Here is a 21758-nt window from a genome sequence, read left to right on the forward strand (position 1 = left end):
GAGATCAACAGGAAATACAGCAGGTACCTCCCAAGGACAAAGCAGCAAGAGTTGTTACTATCTCTAAGCCAAAAGAATCAAGTAGAAGCTATCAGAAAGAAAAGAGGTGGCTGGACAGAGAAGGGCACCAATCAAGACATGTGACCTTCAGTAAGATAACACAGCCAGTTATGGTGGTGACCTCATAAGGGAGCAAGTAGAATAAATATTCAAATTTTACCTCCTCCTGATATGTTGCCAGTGTTCCCCCATTCTTGAAGAAAGAGAATCCAGTAATACTTTCTATATAGATCAGTCTCTAAGGATACAGAGTAGAGAGGCAAAGGTGAAACTGAGGGTCTAGAGAGATATTTCATTCCCCACTTAGTCATAGAAATTAGTGAAAATCACTTTTCAATGTGGAAATAACACAGTGTGCGTTTTTCATCAGCAGACTTGAAAGCAATTTGTATTATGAACTATCCATAGAAAAGAGGAACACATAAAATAAGACACAGACCCACACCTGTTATAAGGTAAGAGAAATATTTAATTTTGCACAAGAACGAGCTTATACTGAACAAATTCAACCAAATAATATTAAGTGCAGTAAAACAAGGAAATAGAGATGACTTTTCCTGTTAGAAAATATTAAGTAACCATGCCTGTGCATTATTTTTAGTCATTACAATAACTTGTTTCAGATTTCTTTTCAGAGTGTATACTGTACATAATGCATTATAGCTTCTTTACTTTGCTTCTGAAAATATAATTCATTCACTGCCTTACATTTTACCTTTTTGCAGTGAGGAACCTAACTGATTCATGAAGATTCTGATCTAGAAGAAAATTTTCTGTACCACTGAAGACAGAAGCTGTCAAAGATCCCCTGGCTTAGGCTTCCTGCCCAGGGGTCAGGATGCAGTGGTATTCCACACCCATCCTGCAAGTTGATGCCAGGTACAGCAGAGGCAGAATTTTGGTTTAGTTTTCCCCAAGAGTTTTCCTTTTGCCATTTTCTCAAGCTCCAGAAATTTCACAATTGAAAGTTCACCCAGCTATTAACAAAGCTGTATTTAGCTGCCCACAAATCATCCAATTTAAGTTTTAACTTTTTGTTTTTGGTCTTTTAAGAGAAAGAACACTCTTTAAACATAAATCTCCCATGAGACAGTTCACTTCACAGCTCCTGAAGGCACTGTGGATCCACTGAGCAACAGATGTGGCCATTCTGGAGAAGAAAAGTAGAAAGAAAGGTGGAGTATGAATTTTTAAGCTGTTAGCAAATACACTTACAGACTGGTACATGCAACTGTAACTATATAGTGATTTGTTACTTCTGCATTCCTGAAACTTGAATCACTGAATTGCTATTCATGACTCTACCATTGCAGAACCAATTATTAGGCCCAGTTATATTTGGGAAGTGATAGACTGGTATCCCTTTGTAACACATTTCTTCTTTTATGTATTCATTAAAATACGTGTTGAATACATTATTAGTAGATATTGATAAACAGAACATACCTAGTTGCTAATCTCCATTTACTATTTATTGAGGGAGAAAACTAGTAAGTACCAAGGAAACATGCAATAAAATGGTATGAAAAGTGTTGGATCAGTGCTATGGGCTGAACGCATGTGTTCCTTCAAAATTTTCACATTGAAAATTCTAATCCATAATGTGGTAGTAGAAGGAGGAGAGGCCTTTGCGAGTTTATTAGGGCATGAGAGTAGAGCTTTCATGAATGGGAGTGGTGCCATACATGAAAACATGAGAGAGCTTGCTGTCTGTCTGCCCTCCATCATGTGAAGATGCAGTAAGAAGATGGCTATCCACAGTGCCTTTACCAGACACCAAATCTGCCAGCACCTTGATCTTGGACTATGAGAATGAATTTCTCAGCCTCCAGTACTACGGGAGATGATCTTTTGATGTTTAAGCCACCCAGGATAAGGTATTATATTACAGCAGCCCAAATTGACTAAGACAAATGGAAATAAATTAGGCAGTTTTATGCTATGAATAAAAGACTTCCTACTTAGGTTGGTGGCTAGTTGACTTCTCTGTAGAGGTGATATTTAAATCAAGATCTGAAGATGAGTGCACAAAAAGTAGGCCTGAATCACAGGGAACTGCGTGAAGAGAGGTTGTGAAATGGCAAGAGCTTTGTGTAGTTAAGAAAGTGAGAAAAGGTCTGGGTGAGAAATTTAAGTTGGCAAAGAAAACAGTGTAGAGATGAAATAGGGGAAACCAACAGGGAAGGGCCAGATGTGCATGTTAGTTTTTAGAATGAAGTATCGAAATAATATCACATATTACAAAGGAGGAAAACACCCTACCTTCTTTGATTCCTGGAACTCTTTCTTTTCTCAATCAGTTAACTGCTAATAGTGATGACATTAGTACCACTATTCTAATCACAATGCTGATAATATCCTTACACTTCTTGAGTATGTACTCTGTGTCAGACACTTTGTCAGGCATCTTGAACACATTATCTAATTTCAACCTCACAGCATTCTCATGGCATTACCATTAATAGTCACACCTTTTAGTTCAGAAACTGAGTATCAGAAAGCTCAAATACGTCCAGAATCAAGCAGTTAATAAATCATAGAGCGTGGATTAAGTCTTAGGTTAGTCTGTCTTTAAAATTCATCCTGTATATTTTCTCTCAGATAATCGATGTTAGATGGTTAAAAACGTATTATACGTTAATATGATAAACTCAAAAGTGTCTTTGTTTCTGTAAGGTAAAAACTTTTTAAAATGAGATTTTAATACTCTAGCCTTTACTGAAGCACGCCAAATGAAGGGAAAAGCCAGTCTATATCCAGGAAGAACATTGATTTAACTCAATCCTACACATCTCAAAGCAGCTATTAAGCAGAACTCTTAATGTGGCAGTAAGACAGAGACCCACTACCTCTAGGACCTCCAGCAGCATTTTAAAGCTTTGCCATTATGCTCAGAGGTATAAATTTTTCTAACCATAACCTGATTTATCAGGTTATGTACCAGCACCTCAACCTGTATGGGTTTTGAACAGAAATAGGGAATTTGTGATACCGTCTCCACCTAGCATCTAAAACTAGCATCAAAACTCTGACTAATCATAAGGGTGCTTCTCTATTAGACTTAGGAAAGGTAACCTAACTCTTTCATTTTTGAGTTAAGAGTTTAACTTCAGAGCAGAGGATGCATTTTGATTTTAACATTAGCAAATTAAGTAAGAAGGACCTTCAAAATGATAAAAAGGAAAATTGTATCATTTCCCCCAGATAACTCCTGTAACTCAGATCTCATTTTACTGAGGAGGTATTTACTTCTCTGTGAGTAACTGGTTCACATGTCATATAGTCTCTTAGAGTGGTACATCTCTCCTGCAGAGCACACTTCACAGGTGCAATGTTCTTTGTGTCATGCCTTTATTAACATCTATTTACTTCATATAATAACAGCCAACATTTATTGAGCACTCACTCTGAATGTATGGACATTGCATGAAGCTCATGTGGATCATCTTACTTAGTTCTTATAGCAACTCTCTCAAGTAGCTACTTAATAAACTTCCTAGGTAGGAATTATCATTCCAATTTTCAAGTTAGCAAATATTAAGGAAGGTCCCCTGAATTCACATAATTTGACTCTCAGTAGTCTTGACTTCTCATGCTGCATGCTTGACTTCTAGACCAGTTCTGTCTGACAAAACATTCTGTGATTATAGAAATGTCTACAAGTGCTGTCTAATATGATAATCAGTAGCCACTTATTGCTATTGAGTAATTGAAATGTGGCTAGTGTGACTGAGGAACTAAATTTTAAATTTTATTTAATCGAATTTATTTAAATTTAAATGACCAACATGGCAAAGCTCTGGACAATACGTTGTCCAGGCATTTCTGTGTTTGTTTTTCTTATCTTAGATCCCTGGAACCAGCACAATGCCCAAGCTATTGTTAAGCCTTTAGATTAGTTTTACTGTTGATTCCAAAATGATGAGTATGAAGTACAAAGGCCACTAAATTCAATTTTAAAGGAATGATAACCAAATTAGAATGCTTTCAACTTTCTTACAATGTATTTACTGAGTACAAGTGAATAATGCAGAGTAGGGCAGGGTAGGCAGGTAATCAACAGAATCAGCGCTCTGAAAACACTGAATTGTGAAGAATGCTATCTACATGTAATATCTAAAGCTTGTTTTGCATGACCTTTATTTAAAGAACAACACACAATGTAATCAAAGTGAATATTTGAGATAAATTTTATAGAACTGAACGTATTACTATACCTCATATGTAATAAGAAGGCAAATGTCAAGAATCAGCATTTATCTGACAAGAAGGTATAACTTTAATACAAAAACATACTTTCTGGAATACATTTCCACCAGGAATCAAAAGATTCCAGTAGTTGCTTATAAGGCAGTGATTGATGAGCTCATTCATGCTCTTTACCACCGAAAATACTAATGTTTCCTGCCTGTAACTGAATACATTTTTCTTACTGGAAGTGCTTTCTGAACTATACTTGGTTCAGAACTATATATACTACATGGAATATATTTTTGTTGTCACTGTGCAGACAATAACCTAACAGATTAAAGGTGAAAGAGGACTCAACTCTATTTGGTAATTAAATGTCAGAAAGACATTTGTCTGTTGGCTATTAGTGTTCAAGTTTTGAGATACACATGTTTAAGTCTATGCATATCAAACATAAATTAAAGTAACTTTGTATATACATTATTAGCAGACTTGTAGTAGTAGTTACTTTCAAGTTTGCTGATGTACTTTCAGAAAACAGCAGTAAGTGTTCATGTAGAAAGCTTTTCTTGATTGACAAATTGCATCAATTGAAAGAGCTAGAAATTTAGGCTTGAGAGAGATAAAAAATGTATCTCAAAGCTTAAAGCATTTTACATTTCTTTGTATTGTTACATCAAGGCACTCTAGTAAGAATTTCTATTAAGTGAATGTGAATTAAATTGCTCTATTGAAAAAAATTTTACAAAATGGAAGTCTGAATTAAAAATCAGAACAGATGAAGATATGTAATGCTGAGAAGAATATAACATCTTTGCTTTTTGGTTGCTATTGTTAAGCCTGTATATTATTTATTTAGTCTTATTAGTGATACCAAAAGTATGGCTATGCAATACAAAGACCACTCAATTAAGTTTTTTAGGAATAACAATAAAATTAAAATGCTTTCAACTCAATCACTATCATTGAACTCTCTCTACTCTGCCTACATTATCTATGTTTTTGCTTGTTTTGATGTAAAAGGTATATTTTCCTATGGAATAAAGAAAAAAATCTTTATAATGATTTTTTACCAACTGTAGGAATAAAATATGGTAAAGAGATCTCATTTTTTTCATCTCACCATAACTGGCCACAACAAACTGAGAAATATGCCCATTTTTGCCATATTGATTTCCACTTTAGAAACTGTATCTACTTTGTCAATATATTTTACAGCTCTCATAAAAGAGCTAGATAAAAATCAATAAAATAATATTGTCTTTCATCATGAGAGAAGAAACACAACGTTTGGTGTTACAGTTTTTTAAAGATGTGTACAATTGGCTACATTAGGGCACTTTGAGTAGCTTGTTTGTATTGATCACTGCTTGGAGCCCACACTCCTTTTCCCTGAATACCCATTACTAGACACAAGTGACAGTCAGCCTGAGTACTAGTAAGGCTGAATAGCTCCCTCCCACACTGCTGCTAGAATAACACATAGGAAATGAAACACTTCCCCTCATCCAGGTTAAGCCTATTAGCATCTCTGAGCCCTGGGGCAGCTGGCAAAGTGCCACTACTGGCACTTAATGGGCTTTACCTTGCACTGGCAAAGAGTACACTCAGTGCCATGCTTGATCCAGGAGGACCCAGTGAAGCGAACCACATTCATCTCGTCCAGGCAAGTTTTGGTGATGTCATTGCGAATGGTGTCAGCCTGGCAGGGATCAGTGACACAGCGTGGGCAGCACTCGTTCTCTGGGAGGACACTGAATTCACACTCTACATCCGGACAAGGCAGAGGCCAACAGTCAACTTCCCCTTGCTGTAAGGGAAACAGAGCACCAGGGCATCAGAAGCAGAGGGGAGGGATAAAGGGAGGCAGGGAGCCGGTAGGGGAGCGCAGTGGTTACTGAATACTCCATTTATGTGGTTGGTGTTTATACCGAGACCTTCAAAGTCCATGAATCTTACAGGTAAATACACAAGCCCCATGGAAATGATGAGTTCTATACTGCAGCTAAATTTTTAAACAATAGTCAAGGATTAAAGAACAATGTCTTTGTAATTGTTCTAAACTTTTCCCCCTAACTTGTCATTTATTCCTTTCTCATAGAAGAAGTTTTATCCATTTACAAGAGAATAGCTGAAATATAAAGGGAATTTGACAGGCTATTTTTGTTCATTCATGCTTCTCAATTTAGTGACTATGAACCACTCCTCTCTCTAAAATCCCCCCCACCAACACAAAAACACGTGGGGACTCATTTCAGTCTTTCTTATTCCAGATGGAAAAATTTGTGGATCGAATGTTTTTAAAAACATAGTTCCCACCTGTTTCCTATTTTCTTCATAATTCTGAATCTCATGGTTGTGGAGGAAAAGCAGCTTTCAGGCACAGAAACTGACCTTGTTCTTTCAATTGATTTTTGGGTTGAAAGTATAAAAAAGATGGCAACAAAAAAGCATTGCCTTAAAAAATATCCTCACACAAATGAAAAGGAAACTGGTTGTAATAAAAGTATTCTCTTCTGTGAAACTTTTGGCTACAAAGACAGAGTAATTTTCGTTTCAATTTTCACAATTAGAAAAATCAGGAAATTTAGTCAAGTGAAAAAAGTTGGTGGTTTCTTTATCAAGTTTTTACTTCCTTCTTCACCAATTGCTTTCAGGAAAAGTTTCACAAGTGAACACAAGAACCCCAATTGTTTTTGTTGCTGTGGTTGTTGTTACTGTTGTTTTGAGACAGGGACTTTCTATGCAACCCAGGCGAGGCTAGAATTTGAGATCCTTCTGCCTCAGCCTCCCAAATGCTGGAATTACAGGTATAATCCACCATGCCTGGCCAAAAGCCAATTCTAATATGTATTTACTGCACATGCTAAAAATAGCATGTGAAAAATAAAGTAAGCATCAGTAACAATATTTAGAAGGAAAAAAAGTGTTATTTTTGTTTGTTTTGTTTTTTTAAGTTTGAGGAATGGATAGAAATAGGTTAGCAAAAATTCTATTTGGAAAAAGAATGGCTTTATCATGAATGCCACTGTTCTCTTCAAGTGAGTAACCCAAGAGTCTTCTTAGTTTGGACTATGGAAGTATTCCTGAAAGATGTCACTCTCTGAGAAGGAATACATGTATGGCACACCACTTTCATCCAGAATGCCACTTCTTGGGTCTGTCATTGCATCGTCTTACCCAGGCCCATGTTTTTGTAACTGGCCATACTGTGGCCAGATACTGGGTACTGGTAGTTGGGGAGGTGAAAGCTGCTTCCTATTTAGAGTCTGGGCTTAAACTCTTCCCCTCCCATGCAGCTAAACTTACCAAGCAGCGACACTGTTGGCAGTTCTGGACCCAGGTGTCACCACTGTTGTATAAGGTTTCCCCATTTTGATGGAGGCACTGACTGCTAAGTCTTGGGTCACATTCAGGGCAACAAAAAAGATCAACTGTGGGATTCTCACAGTCACAAACCATCCGTCGACACATAACAAATCCATTCTGCAGGAGAAAGGGAAAAGAGCATTACAAAAACCCTTCATTTCTTGTCTCCTAACATCATCTGGAGGTTGAGACAATTCATTCTGTTTACTCAACACACTTTCAATAAAATTCCATTTTGTAACTAATACACAGAAATTGCCCAAGTCAGAGGACTTCCAATTTCCTTTCCACACACTACTCTTCAAATGATTAGAAAGAAAGAAATTTTCCAGAAATTGATCAGTATAAAATGACAGCCATTACAGGGTCCAATGTCTACATAAATGTGTTTGTATAAATAAATACACATATATTTGTGTATTGGTATAGGAATTTGAATACTAAGTTTATTTTGTACAAAGCCACTGTGTTAGTATTTGGTAGCCAGTAAGTTTAAATAAACTATTGCTAAATTTCTGTCATATTTAGACATGTTTTTATACAAACTGTTATTTCTTTTACAATATTGAGTCTCTGCTACATAGTATCATTCATTTGACTATAACTTAAGTCTTTAGTATTAACTGGTATACATGATAGACTATCTCTCTAAAACTAAAACTAAATATAGCCCAAATAGATATTTTTCACTCTTGAGTCATAGCTTATATAGTCTGACTTCATTCATGTGTTTGTCAAGTGTATTATGACTAAGGACAACTAGCAGCATTAGTAATAAAATGTTATCAACATGTGAAATTAATAACACATTGTAGCATAATGGTACAATGGAATACTATTCATCAATGAAAAGGAATAAATATGTTACAATATTAATAAATATAAAAAACCATAATGCTGGGAGAAAGAAGCCAGACATAGGTAGGTATTATATGATTCCACTTATGTGAAGCTCTAATAACTGTTAATTTATCAGGACTGAAAGCAGTGTTTCCCTGGGTCTGGAGGTGCAGAACTAACTAGGAAAGGACAGAGGCAACATTTGGGTTAGTAGAAATATCCTTTACATTAACTATGATGGTGATTAAATGGATGTATGCATTTGTTAAAACTCATCAAGCCTTATACTTAAAATATATGCACATTATATCTTAATTAAGTTTTATTTATACTAACCTGACAAGAGCACACAGAGCACCGGTCATTTTCCAACACCCAAATCTGACCGTTGTGTTTGACTTTCCCATTGTGGATGCAGTCTCCTGTGCAGTTCTTTCCATGAGGGCACCGACAATCATATCCGCCATCCAAGTTGAAGCAAATGGTGTCATTGGCACAGTTGTGCCTCCCAGTTCCACATTCGTCGATATCTAGAGACAAGAAAAAACAGCATACTGCATGCTTAGGATATGCTGTTTCAAAAAATTGCAAAGGGTAAGTTGTCTCCTGACAGAGCTTTTAACTATAAATTAATTTTTACCTTGCTGACATGCATTTCCTATTAAATGCTGACTAAAGCATTGTGAATGATCTGGGGATTTCACAGGAAAATATTGTCAACTTCTAATTTTGAAAACTAGATAACTTTGGCTAAAATTTCAACTTTTGTATCTCTGGAAATACCATTAGGCTTTATGAAACATTAATACTTTTTGAAAGTAAGACTATAACTCAATTTATCAAACAAAAACAGCTTCATAGTGGAAATTCTAAAAAGTGCCTATGATATCTTATTGAGGGGTATTATCCCCAGTATTAAACTGGTGCTTACAGAACATCCCTCCTTAGTGGAAGAGAAATGTCATGGGATCCCTGAGATGTTTTATTTAATTTCAAACCCCATTCTCGCAGCTACACCATTCCACAGGCAAGCTATTTCCAGTGTTCTGCCAAGGTATTTTTCTCTTACAGGCCAGGTATTTTCACACTGTCCTCAGACCCTTCTTACTCACCCATGAAAGGCAAGTGACCACCAGCAATTACCAGCTGTCTCACAAAGAATCCTCTCCTTCTTAACTTTCCATTTCAGATTATTATTTCCTTCCCTGCCTGACTCAGTTGGTGACTGCCCATTCTTTACCTCTTCCCTGGCAATAATACTAACACATTTTCATTCAGATGAAAAGCAAACAGGCCTTGACCCATGGATCAGGTACATAAGAGGAGATGTGATTCATTTTATTTACCCCATAATTTAAAGGTCACAAGCCAAAATACATTTCAGAGGGATTGTATGAGTGGAAGTAAGCCGTGATTTCCCATTCCATCCATTTCTTCTAAGTAAAGGTCAAGAAAGAAAGAATTAAATCATGGCAGAGGAAGTGGGTTAGAGAGAAGATGGAATGGATAGCTTTTAACCAGGGGAACTGTACAGTCATCTTCCTTGAAGATTTCAAAGATTTCTTAAATGACTTGATTCCAACATTAATTTAAGGCTTGACTGGTCAAGATTGTATCTTGATCATATTTAAATTCTTAAATACATAATTCTACTATCAATGTATTCATGAAAATAAACCATATGATATATTTTTTCTCTGCTTACCTTAATTTTTATTAGATCCCATCGCCTCAAAACCAATTATTTGGGACAATGGCTATAAAGGTCATTATAACTATAATGATCTTTGTTATAGCTTGATTTGTCAAGAGCAACACTGGTTATGATTATAGACTATGATCAAAAAGAACTGCTAGCAAGCATGCAGTTATATCTTTAAAACTAAGTAAAATGGTTAATGTATTTCCTTAGATCAGAGAAAATTTTCTCTTTATAATGAAAATAAAGACTTAAAAATTAGCTCTATATTTGGTTTACACAGAATAGTGTGGTATATTTGATGAATTGATCTTTGTCTCTATTCAGTATTCCTATAATTAGGAATTACAGTATGCAGAAAAAACATTAACCTATTTGATATCTTTGACCAAAAACTCTATGGACTTATTTTACTACAGAACCCTTATAATATCCACTAATGGCAAGGACTGGATTTTTGCAATCATTTCATTTTGCTTGAAGTTTAAAATTAAAAGGTCTAATGAAAAAACGTTCACCAGTTTTCATAAAGGAAATGCAAATCAAAACCACACTGAACATCATCTTAAGTGAAGTTAGCCAGGCTCAGAAGGCCAAAAGCTGCATGTTCTCTCTCATATGTGGAATATAGACCTAATACAAATACAGCAATATTATGAAACACTAGTCACACTAAGGGGAAGTCACACATGGGAGGGTTAGGGGAACGAAGAACTTGAATATGGTTGATATGCTCTCTATACAAGAATGAATATAGAAATCTGAAGCCAACTGAAACTACCATAAGAAAGGGACTAAGGTAGAATGATGAAAATTAGAGGAGATAAACCAGTTGGGGTTATAATACACATATACATGGAAATATCACAAGGAACCTCCCTGTGTAGCTACCTTTATCTCAAATAAGCTAAAATGTCATGTTTTTCATTTTATCTTTTCTCTTTTTTCTTCTACAAAACTGGAGAACTGGAGGGCAGAGGGCTGGCACTAGTGGGAGGGGGGTGATGGGGAAAGGGGTAGGAAGGTAAACATGGTATAAAAAATGTGTACACATGCATGTAAGTGCAAAAATGATACCTGTTGAAACTACTACAGGAATCGGGGATTGGGGTTGAGGGGAAGGAGAACAGTAGAGGAGGTGAATTCATGTATGATATATTTGATACATTGTAAGAACCTGTGTAAATGCCACAATGCACCCCTACCCAGCACAAAAATAAAGAAAAAAATTAAAAATAAAAGGTTTACTACTGGTTAATGCATTTTTTTCATTTAAGTTCAGAAAAAGTCCTTGGGTTTGCTGAAAAGACAAAGAGATGTCCAGACACATGAAGAATTTGCATTCTTACTAAGATAAAATATATTTATAATAAGGAAATAGAGTAAAATGAAGCTCACAAAAATGGTCGCTCTGTAGTGGTACCTGGGGAAATGTGTAGTCAGAAGTATCATAATGAATGGATTATAACCTTTTGCTCTCCATTTGAATTAGTTTGCTATCCATACTGGGTGTCACAATGCAAAAACTTTGCCCATTTGACTAACAGTACCTAATTTTGGAACTCATTTTTGTATGTAAAGTGTTTATAATCTATTTAGAAAATCTACCATGATACAGACAAGTTCCCACTTTACAAGTATTGATAACTCTTTTAAATAGTGACTATTGAAGAAACAACATTGCTAAATCCACAGTTCAGTCTCATTTCTCATCTAACTGGATCTAGCAGTGACATTTGGCACAGCTCACTCCCTTCCCTGAATGAGTATTTTTTATTTGGATCCCATCACATTTCCAGATCCTTCTCCTACCTATCCATTCTCTAGGCATGGCAATCATAGGATGAATAAGATTTAGCCATGCAAAAAGGAGATAAAGGTCACATAGTGTTCCAAGGTAAGAGTATGTTTAGTGACCTAAAGTTTAGAGCTATGAAGATGTGTTGGAGAAGCAGAAGTATTGATATGACTGGAGAATGCAGTAATACAGTAGAACAGGCAGTTATACCTTCCAAAGGTGCTCAGGCCCAAGAAAAGGTTGTATTTAGAAATTTGAACTTTATTATAAAGGCAGTAAGATACTATTTTAGGGAAATAAAAATTGAACTTTATTATAAAGGCAGTAAGGTATTGTTTTAGGGAAATGCAAAAATGTCATAATCAGATTTTCATTTTGGAAAGATTCCTTTTGGAAAGGGAACTTGAGTGGATTAGAATTTGAAGCCAGGAGATTAGGGAAAAAGCTGTTTCAGTAGTGCAGGCAAGAGATGATCCTAACAACAAAGCAGACTTAGACAATGGCTGGTATGTACCAGATTCTGAGAACTTTTCATAGTGATTTGAACCCCAAAACAACCATGGACGGCACAAAGAATTCTTAATTTTACAGATTAGGAAACCGAAGCCCAGAAATGTTGCATGACTTTCCCGTGGTCACAGTCAATGAGGCACAGAGTCAAGATGGAACCAAGTAGTTGGGGTTGCGATTGTAAGCATAATTCCCTGTTGGGTAGTAACTGTGGGAATGCATCGAAAGAGGCTATGGGGCAGGATGAACATGACTATGCTATTTATTGACTTTGAATATTAGGAAGAGGGAGAGATCAAAAATGATGTTTAGATATATGATTTGAAAACACTGATTGATGCTATATATAAAAAAGAGAAAGACCTTTCTGGAGAATAGAAGAGAGGGCAGGAAAGAAAGCAGGCATCTGTTCAGTTTAGGATTTGCAGAACTGAACTTTCCTCTGGGCTTCCAAGCCATGCTATCTAGTAAGTGGGAGGTACTCCTACAATACTATTATAGTACTGCTCTTATTTCCTGGAGCTCATAAACTTGGACTGGGCCAAAATATGGACTTGGTGCAGACATGCTTTCATTATTCTCCTTGTCAAAAACAGTTCTTCAGACAGAAGTACAAACTTCATACAAGGCACTATAAGTTACTCCCTAGAATTGTATCCTCTTTCTCTATTTGGACTTTCTAATAATATCACCATAATTAACGAAGTCCTTAAAAAAATGCTAGGTAATTTAAGAAAGCTTCCATGATGTCACAGAAGAAGTAATTGTTCTGTTTTCTCACAGCACAGCATTGGTATTTTTTCTCAAAATGATCTTTTCTCAGTCATTTTCACTTTGTCTCTCTTGGCTTTCTTATCTTTTAAAAATCTCACTGCATTCTATTGTGCATGACAACTATTATTGTACATATTTTATTTCTTCTACAGCTGAGAGCAGTGACTATTTCTACTTCATAGTTGTATGTAGCAGATGCTGGCAAAGCACCCTGGTGTACCTGTGCATATTCAGTAACTACTTGTTGAGCTGAGTTGGATTCATTCCATTTGTCTTGAACAAATATTTTTGAAAAGTATCTTGTAAGCATTATTTTTTGATATCACAAGTTCAAAAGCACCTCACCAAGCTTAAAGTTTACCAATAACATAAAAAAGAGAAAGGAGGACTGGTGGTATGGCTCAAGTGGCACAGCATCTGCCTTGCAAGCATGACGTTCTGAGTTCAAACTCCAGTACCACAAAGAAAAAGAAAGAAAGAAAGAAGGAAGGAAGGAAGGAAAGAAAGGAAAAAAAAAGAAAGGAAAGAGAAAAGAAAGAAAGAAGATGGAAAGAAGGGAAGGAAGGAAGGAAGGAAAAGTGGTTATGAATATGAAATATTCTTATGTGGAAAATGCTGGGTTGTGTCCCAATACTTCAAAATTTCAAGTATTGTAGGAATGATGGTATAGACTAGGAAAATGGCACTCTGGCATGTTACTTGGGGGTTAAGTGTCTAAACCTGAGATAAATGGATGGGCAAAATAGTATATAATTTGTGTGAATACAGCTTATAAACATACAGGTGTTAGAAATAACTATGGCCTAGAAAGTGGTGAAATAGTACAGTTATTTATTCATGTCTTCAAGTATGAATCTTATACTTCAGAGTAATTGTAAATCCATTCTTGTGGCTTTTCTAACCTTTGAGAGGCCTTTTTTTTTTAAGCAACAGAAAAATGACACCTTCCCAGGTATAATCATACTCTTAAACCTGAATCCTCTAAATACTAATATTACAATTCTACAAATCATTGAGATTGCAGTAAATGATAGGTGTGTAGTGTTTTAGTCTTTTTTTTATTAACATAGTTGATTCTTTTAAAAGAATTCTTCAGAGCATGTTGTCTTCTAACAGTCGTAATCTTTCTGAAAATCTTTATAAATTCTATTGCTAGATAATAGTAAAATCGTCTTCCAAAATAGTGTTTTTTTAATAAAATAAACATTTCTCTGTGGAATTTCTCTGAAAAGCCTTTTCTGTGAAGATATCTTATAGATCATTTACTTTGCAATCTTCTATTTTATCATGTGTCACTTTAATGTTTAGCTTAATTGTCCTTGTTGTTTTCTGGGCTGAATACTCATGAGTACACTAGTTATGTTTAATCCTGAACACTACTTATATATCTACTTAAATATACTATGTATCTAATTTAAATATCCACTACATTTCATACTTATATCAAATTCTAACATAGGTTATATGCTTAACATACTTCAGATTTAAAGATTATTTATTTACCTATCTATATATGTATCTATTTTTCTATCTATCTTCCTTCTCAATTGTTTTCCTTAGACAAATGTATCATTTACCATGTCAGGCACTGTGCTAGGCACTGGAGATATGGTAGCTAACAAGCAAATAGAACCTATGACCCCTGATGCTTACATTCTAATATAGATAAAAAGCAAGCAAATGAATCAATATTTACTATAATTTCAGGAAAAATTATGATTTCTATGAAGAAAAGTAAAGCAGGATAAGTGGACAGAATGTTAGAAGTGGGAGGCTACTTGAAATTGAAAGTCCAAGAGAAGCCATTTGAGAGAAAATCTGAACTAAGTAAAGAAGAATCATCCAAATTGGGGGAGGGGAGATTTTCCATGCAAAGGGAACAGCATATGCAAAGGAATCAATCTGGTATATTTAAGAAATAGCAAGAAAGCCAAGGATGCCTATCAGGTCAGCCCTAATAAACTATGGTAAGGGTTTGGGTTGTACTCTGAGAGATGGAAAGTTTCCATGAGTGTGACCAGAGGAGCAATATGTTCTGACTTCAGTTTTAGAACGTTTGTTCCAGGTGTTATACAATGAAGCTTCTCGGTGAGTCAAGAGTGTAAATAAGGAAACCAATTTGGATGTTGCTTCAGTGGTGCTTTAGACCAAAGTGGTAACAGCAGAGATGATAAACAGGAGTTAGATTGGGAGTAAATTTTGATGGGAGTAAATAGTGAGGTGAGCTGAATCTGCTAGATATGAGGTGTGAGGAAAAGAAAGAAACAACTAATGATTCTAAAATGTTGGCCTGGCAAACTATGTTTAGAGATCCAGATAATTTGGAGAGTAAATTACAAGTTGTCTTTCAGTCTTACTAGATCTGAATTGCCCATTAGATATTCAAGTTGAGATGCTTCATAAACTACTGGATATATGAGCCTGCAGCTAGGAAGAAGTCTGACTGAGGAATATATACATAGTATATAGGGATTAAGAATGTGTAGAGAAAACTGATGGGGCCTGAGCCCTGGGGCACTTGAACATGTAGTCCGCTGGAACGTGAAAAAAAGAGTATTGTAGGGTGAGGGAAAGTCAGGAGAGAATGGTGTCTCCAAAGTCAAGGGAAAAAAATTATGTTTTGAAAGAAAGGAATGATCAGTGAGGTCAAATGCCTGAGTGGTCAAACAGGGAGATGGTAATTCATCAGTATGTTTGGCAAGCTGGAAACTTCTAGTGATCTTGAAGGGAAAGCATCACCTGGAACAGTGAGACTTGTACTTCCCTGAATGAAGAAGGTCAATATAACAAATACAGAAAGCTCAGAGTTCTGTTATAAAGGGAGCATGAAAAAGGGGATACATTTGGAGAGTCAAGTGATGTCCAGCGAAGTTACTCTTTGTTTTGTTTTTTTAAAGATGGCTACTACCCCAGATCACATGCTGTAGGAATGATGTACTAGGAAACGAACATGAAATGTATGGAAGAGGAAGTGGATATTCAAGAGCAAAGTCTTCAAGTAGTTGATAGAGGATGACATGCAAGGTATAATGGAGGATTTGTTTTTTTGACAGGAGAATGGCCACTTTATCTAATGAAATAGAAAAAAAGGACAACAGCAGGCACAGACATAGATAATAGTAACCTTGTATGGCCTGTGGAAACCATGAAGTAGTTCTCTTTTAACTACTTTTTAAAAAAATCACTTATAAAGCCATTGACCAAGAATGAGGAGAAAGAAAGTGGCATCCAAAGTTTGAGGAGACTCAAGGTGTGCAATGTTTTTTTCAGAGTTGGAGGAAAAAAGAGGAAATGAAATAGGAGTGCTGGACAGTGTTGTTGGCCCTTGTGGTAGGTAGCTTCTTAGATGGTCTTCAGTGAGCCTCACCACTTGCTATTTAGACATTTGTGTAATCCTTTTCTCTTGAACGTGAGCTGGACTTACTGGCTTGCTTCTAATTAACAGAATTGTAAGAAGTGGTAGAACGTCATATCTAACATTAAGATCCAAACAGTCTGTGGCTTCCATCTTGGGCATTTACTCTTTCCTAGACTGTTTACTCTAGGAGAAGCCAACTCCCACGTCATGAGGCACACTGTTAAAAAACTGAGGCCCCCAGTCACATAAATGACCTTGGAAATATATCCCTGACTTCTACCACCCTGGCCAAGAGCTAGATTGCAATCTCCTGAGAGACCTGGAACTAGAGGAACCCAGGTAGGCTGTGCAGATTCCTGTCCCACAGAAAGGTGAAATGCTTTTCTTGTTTTCAGTTGCTAAGTTTTGAAGGTGATCTGTTATGCATAAGTAGAGAAATAATAAAACCCACTTGAAATTTGTGGTCACTTTAAAAGATAGTGAGTGCAGTTACAAATTTAAAGTAAGGCAGTCAACAGAGGTATTTTTTGCTACTAAATTCTATTCAAATACACAGAAAAAGATATGAAAGGGTACCCATCAAAATTAAACACAGGGCATCTCTGCAGGATCAGGGAAAGGATGGGAGAAGGGAGAGGACAGGAGCTAAAATTAAGATGCATTTTCAGCTTTTAATCTATATATTTCTGTTATAATTTGCACTATTTATATCCATTCTTTCTGTGAATAATTTTTTTAAAGTTTCTCTCTCTCTCTATATATATATTTTCTTTTTTTTGGGTACTGACTGGGTATTGAACCCAGGGCCTCATGCATGCTAGGCAAGTGCTCTACCACTTGATCCACACCCCCAACCCTTTTTTAAAATTTTGTGTTTGAGACAGGATCTCACTACCTTTTTGCCAGGGCTGGCCTCAAATTCATTATTCTCCTATCTCTGCTTTCTGAGTAGCTGGGATTATAGGCATGTACTAACACACCTGACTTAAAAAGTCAATGTTAATACAACACTGCAGAACAGAAGCAAAGTAGTTTATTAGAGAAGAGCAAAATCACACTTTTGAACTGCAATCTGTGGTTGTTACATTCCATACAGGACTAGAAATACTCTGGAACACTCACAACTTCAATGGAAAGCTCTCAGACCACAGTTAAGTGATTATTAGCAAATGCAAGGTTTTAGCCCCAGATAAGGCAACAACATTCCCATTCTTATGTGAAAATCCAGATGAGCCCTCTGCTCTGAGCTCCAGCTTGCCTTCTGTTGCTGCTGGCAAAGCATGCTGGGAGCCTTGGCATTCATCACCCAAGTCTGCTTTACTTTTCTTTGTGTGAAAACCCTCTGAGCCCCAAGGATAAAAGACATCTTGACATTTAGGTATCAACCACCTCTGTGTTAGATCCTCAAAGGATTTCACTGACAGTGTAATCAACCCCATCATTCTCTCATGCTGTTTCTCTAGGAAGGTTTAAATACAAATGAGGAAAATAATGAGCTTTTGAGTTTTGCTTTGCTTTCCTTTGCTGTGCCAAGAATTCTGATGGCAAGCCCTTTCGTCATTGGTAGTCTGCCTGGCACTTACTCACTAGATTCTGCTTGCTCTGACTGGCTTCCAAAAATCAAGCTCCATAACAGAGGTTATAGGAGAGTTAAACTGTTTGTTAATTCACTGAAAATAGTTCAAAGTTAATGGCAAATTACTGTCTATAATATGATTGAATTTCCCACCCCTGTCAGATTAAAAACTTCTTGGAAGCAGGGTCCATACTTTATGTATCCAATATCCAGAATTCACTAAACAGCTCTTAGTTTGCCAGGCAAGCCATATGTCAGGAATAGCCCAGAATAGCACAGATACATGTGTTATCCATAACCACATCACCATCCAATTTTCTCTGTACCCATTTTCCCCGTCCTGCTTCCTCATCTATTTTTTTCCTACCTGTTTTGGATCAATTTTACCTGTTTTCATTTTCAAAAGTTTATGTGATGATTTGGATATTTTTCACTCTAAAACATCTTTCCAAAGTTGCAAGTATTCATAAAGAACAGATTTAATATAACAAACTTAATATAAAAATAAAACACCATAATTAGTAAGCAAAAGTTAGATATTAACATGTTTCCAATCACTTTTGTATAAACAAAGGGCAAAAACACCAATGACTTAAATGTTAACTCAATGTCAATTGGGTACATCTTACTCTGCATTAGTCAGGTTAAGAGGAGTCTTGAACTTCAGGTATTTTTGTACTGACCTTCACACGATTCCCCACTTGGCGAGAACATCCCATTGTCATGATAGCCATCTCTGCACTCACAGTGGTACCATCCAGGCAGGTTAATGCAGTTAGCACGGCTGTCACACTGAACAAAGCCATCAGAGCATTCATCAATGTCTGTTTGACAAAGAAAACAAAAGTGGGATTTTATACACATGTTTCTTTTTTACAGAAACTAGAATATCTTGCTATAAGGCCATGATAATTCTCAATACCAGCAACTCCTTGAAACTGAGACAATAAAGTCACTTGGTTGTTAAAAGTTGTGCAGAAAGAATACAGTGGTATTAGTAACGAGAAATAACTAAAAGGCTTCTCTGTTACAGTCATTCAACTGTAAAAAATGGAAACCATCTTTGATGGTCATCAGTGCTTCTCATCAAACATTTCCAGGTCTTCAGGATGTATTTTAGAGCTTCAGTTTTCCAGTGCCTTCATTCTAGGAGTGGGTATGTGACTTCCTTAAGTCAATTAAAAGGTTGTATATGCCACTTATAGGCAGAGCCTTGAAGTGCAGTGTGTAAGTCACAGGTACTTTTCCCCATCATACTGAGCAGCAATTTCCAGAGGCTCAAAAGACCAATCTGAGATTCCGAGGGAGGATGATGAGGGGCACATTTCACACCTATCTGGGTTGAACATCAGTATGAGCAAGAAGTCAACCTTTGTTGTTTAAAGACACTAAGATTTTAGGGTCTTTTATTACTATCAGGGTAAACTATTTTGATATACCATTCACCTTGAATATAAACATATGGCCACACCATTCATGCACTGACATATTTTCAAGAATATATACCATTTGTGTCACATTGTACTGTGTTTCACATATATTACTTCAATCAGTCCTCAAGAAAAACTTGCTATATGGATAGAATATGGATTAAACATAAGAAAAAAACTGAAGCAAAAATACATTATGGGACCTAACAAAGGTCGTAAGAGTTCACAGTTTCCTGACACTCAGTGTGTCCTTCATACAAATAAACTAAGGTTAAAAATGGCAAAATGTCAAAAAGAGAGCTATGGATCTTGAGTATAAGATATTTCTTTTATAAGCTTATTATTACTCCCAAAATGCTGTGAACCCTTTATTTTCCTTATTCAGTCTAATGAATGGTAGAAACATTCAACACCAGTCAGGTCCTTTCCTTTGCTCATGGTACCTGGAATTGCCTTACAAAATACACTTGTTTCTCATTACCACCTGATTTTCTAGATGCTTTGGCTTGACTGAGATCCCACTAAATGATGTAATGGCACTCACCACTGTGGCTGCCCAAAAAAATCAGCACGTACTCATTATTCCCATCTTGATAGCCCCATGCAATGACCAAAGGTTCCATCTACCACAGCAGGGGGATCTTTTCCTTTGCTTCTCATACCTGCACCATATTCCCTGTGTAGTGACCCAGCATAATGGTGTCCCTTGGGTTGAAGGTAAGGCCAGCTCCTTTTTTTAGAGTCAGACAGTTCACTCCAGGCAGAGAATGTACTCCCTTCTATTTCAGTCTCATCTAACTCCAAACTCATGAAGCCTATAATTCTTTTATTTTCTTTTCTAATCATTCTTTTCTAATGCTCAATTTTGAAAGATATTAATTAATTAATACATGGATAAATAAGTTTTAAAACTTGGGGAAATAACCCATTACTCCTTTACTTCTTTGTAGAATTCCTTCAGTAACACAGTATGCAAAACATTCTCTTACATTTATAATATTAGGTGATAGGCCCAAAACAAACATTTTATATCACTGTAACATTTTAACCTTTTTTTCTGAACCATGAACTTGTTTGCCTCTGTGGTTCCTCTTCTCAAAAGGAACATTGACAGTAATTTCTAGTAACAAAATAATTCTTAGTGGCCAAATCAGCTAACCATTGGCTTCCTGACTCAGAGTTACTGTAGATTGCTTCCATTCACTAAGCCCTCATAGGTTTTGTAGAACAGCCTATTTGTACTATGGAGCCTCCCTAACTCATGAACCTACCAGAATGCTATGCTCATTTCTTGTATGGACTTTTCTTCTAACTCAAATGATGCAGAATAATTGATTATGTCATTTCTTAAGTGCATAAACAGAAGAAAATGGTTGAGATTTAAGCTTTCTTTAGAAGTGAGTTTCATTGGAAGAAGGCCAGGAGGTGGGATGTTTAGAGTTTTTCATTTTAGAAAAAATTGGTCCTTAGGACTGGTCACTTAGAAGCAACTATAAATACAACAGAACTCTCTCCAGTGAAGTAAGTTTCCCATCTACATTTAGTCCTCAAGTTAGTTCTCTTTTGTGCCTTAACATAATCATAAGGTTATCTCAGTTTCTATGACACTTTTCCCTTTTGTCATTCCTTTTCTAATTCCCAGGACCACTCCTGTACTGTTGTACACCCCATCTCCTTTTATTTAAGTTATAACACCCTTCCACCCGTGATCTACAAGCATATTCTTTAACATTTAACCAAAGTGCTATGAACTGTATCATTTAGTGATTTGAAGACTGGGGATACAAACATATGCCTGCCATAACATATTTTTACATACAGTTTGAGCATCATCTTGTTATTTAACTATTATTACTAGGTAGTACTTTAGAAGATGAATATGCAAACATATGCTCCATCCATTAATTTAGCATTCATTATTTATTGAATACCTGTTATGTGCCAAGAACTGATGGCTGGAGGAAAAAAAAGTGTATATACAAGGCAGGAACTATTTCAGCCCTCACTAAGTTTATTATCTTTATTCACATTTCAGTGGGATTTGCTGAGTAATTCCTTTATAGTAAAATGGCTTAAAACTCATAACTTGAGATTATGTACTTGCTACCATACAGGACAGGGAAGAAAAACTAGATCTAAAATACATGTAACTC

At 36.2% G+C, this 21758-nt stretch overlaps 1 protein-coding gene across 7 annotated transcripts in view; it reads right to left on the reverse strand.

The window, feature by feature from the left end:
* Positions 1-508: 508 nt before the first annotated feature.
* Nell2 (neural EGFL like 2) overlaps positions 509-21758 on the reverse strand; it is a 374296-nt gene continuing 353046 nt past the window's right edge. For all 7 annotated transcript variants that reach the window (XM_074083192.1, XM_074083190.1, XM_074083188.1 and 4 more), the window contains 5 exons: positions 18859-18999; positions 8797-8990; positions 7561-7737; positions 5837-6061; positions 509-1210 (listed from right to left, as the gene is read on the reverse strand). In XM_074083192.1, the coding sequence (XP_073939293.1) occupies positions 1160-1210; positions 5837-6061; positions 7561-7737; positions 8797-8990; positions 18859-18999 (788 nt within the window). In that variant the 3' untranslated portion in view covers positions 509-1159. The remainder of the gene's footprint in view (positions 1211-5836; positions 6062-7560; positions 7738-8796; positions 8991-18858; positions 19000-21758) is intronic.

This window comes from Castor canadensis, chromosome 8, assembly GCF_047511655.1.
Source record: "Castor canadensis chromosome 8, mCasCan1.hap1v2, whole genome shotgun sequence".
In the NCBI taxonomy this organism is placed as follows: domain Eukaryota; kingdom Metazoa; phylum Chordata; class Mammalia; order Rodentia; family Castoridae; genus Castor; species Castor canadensis.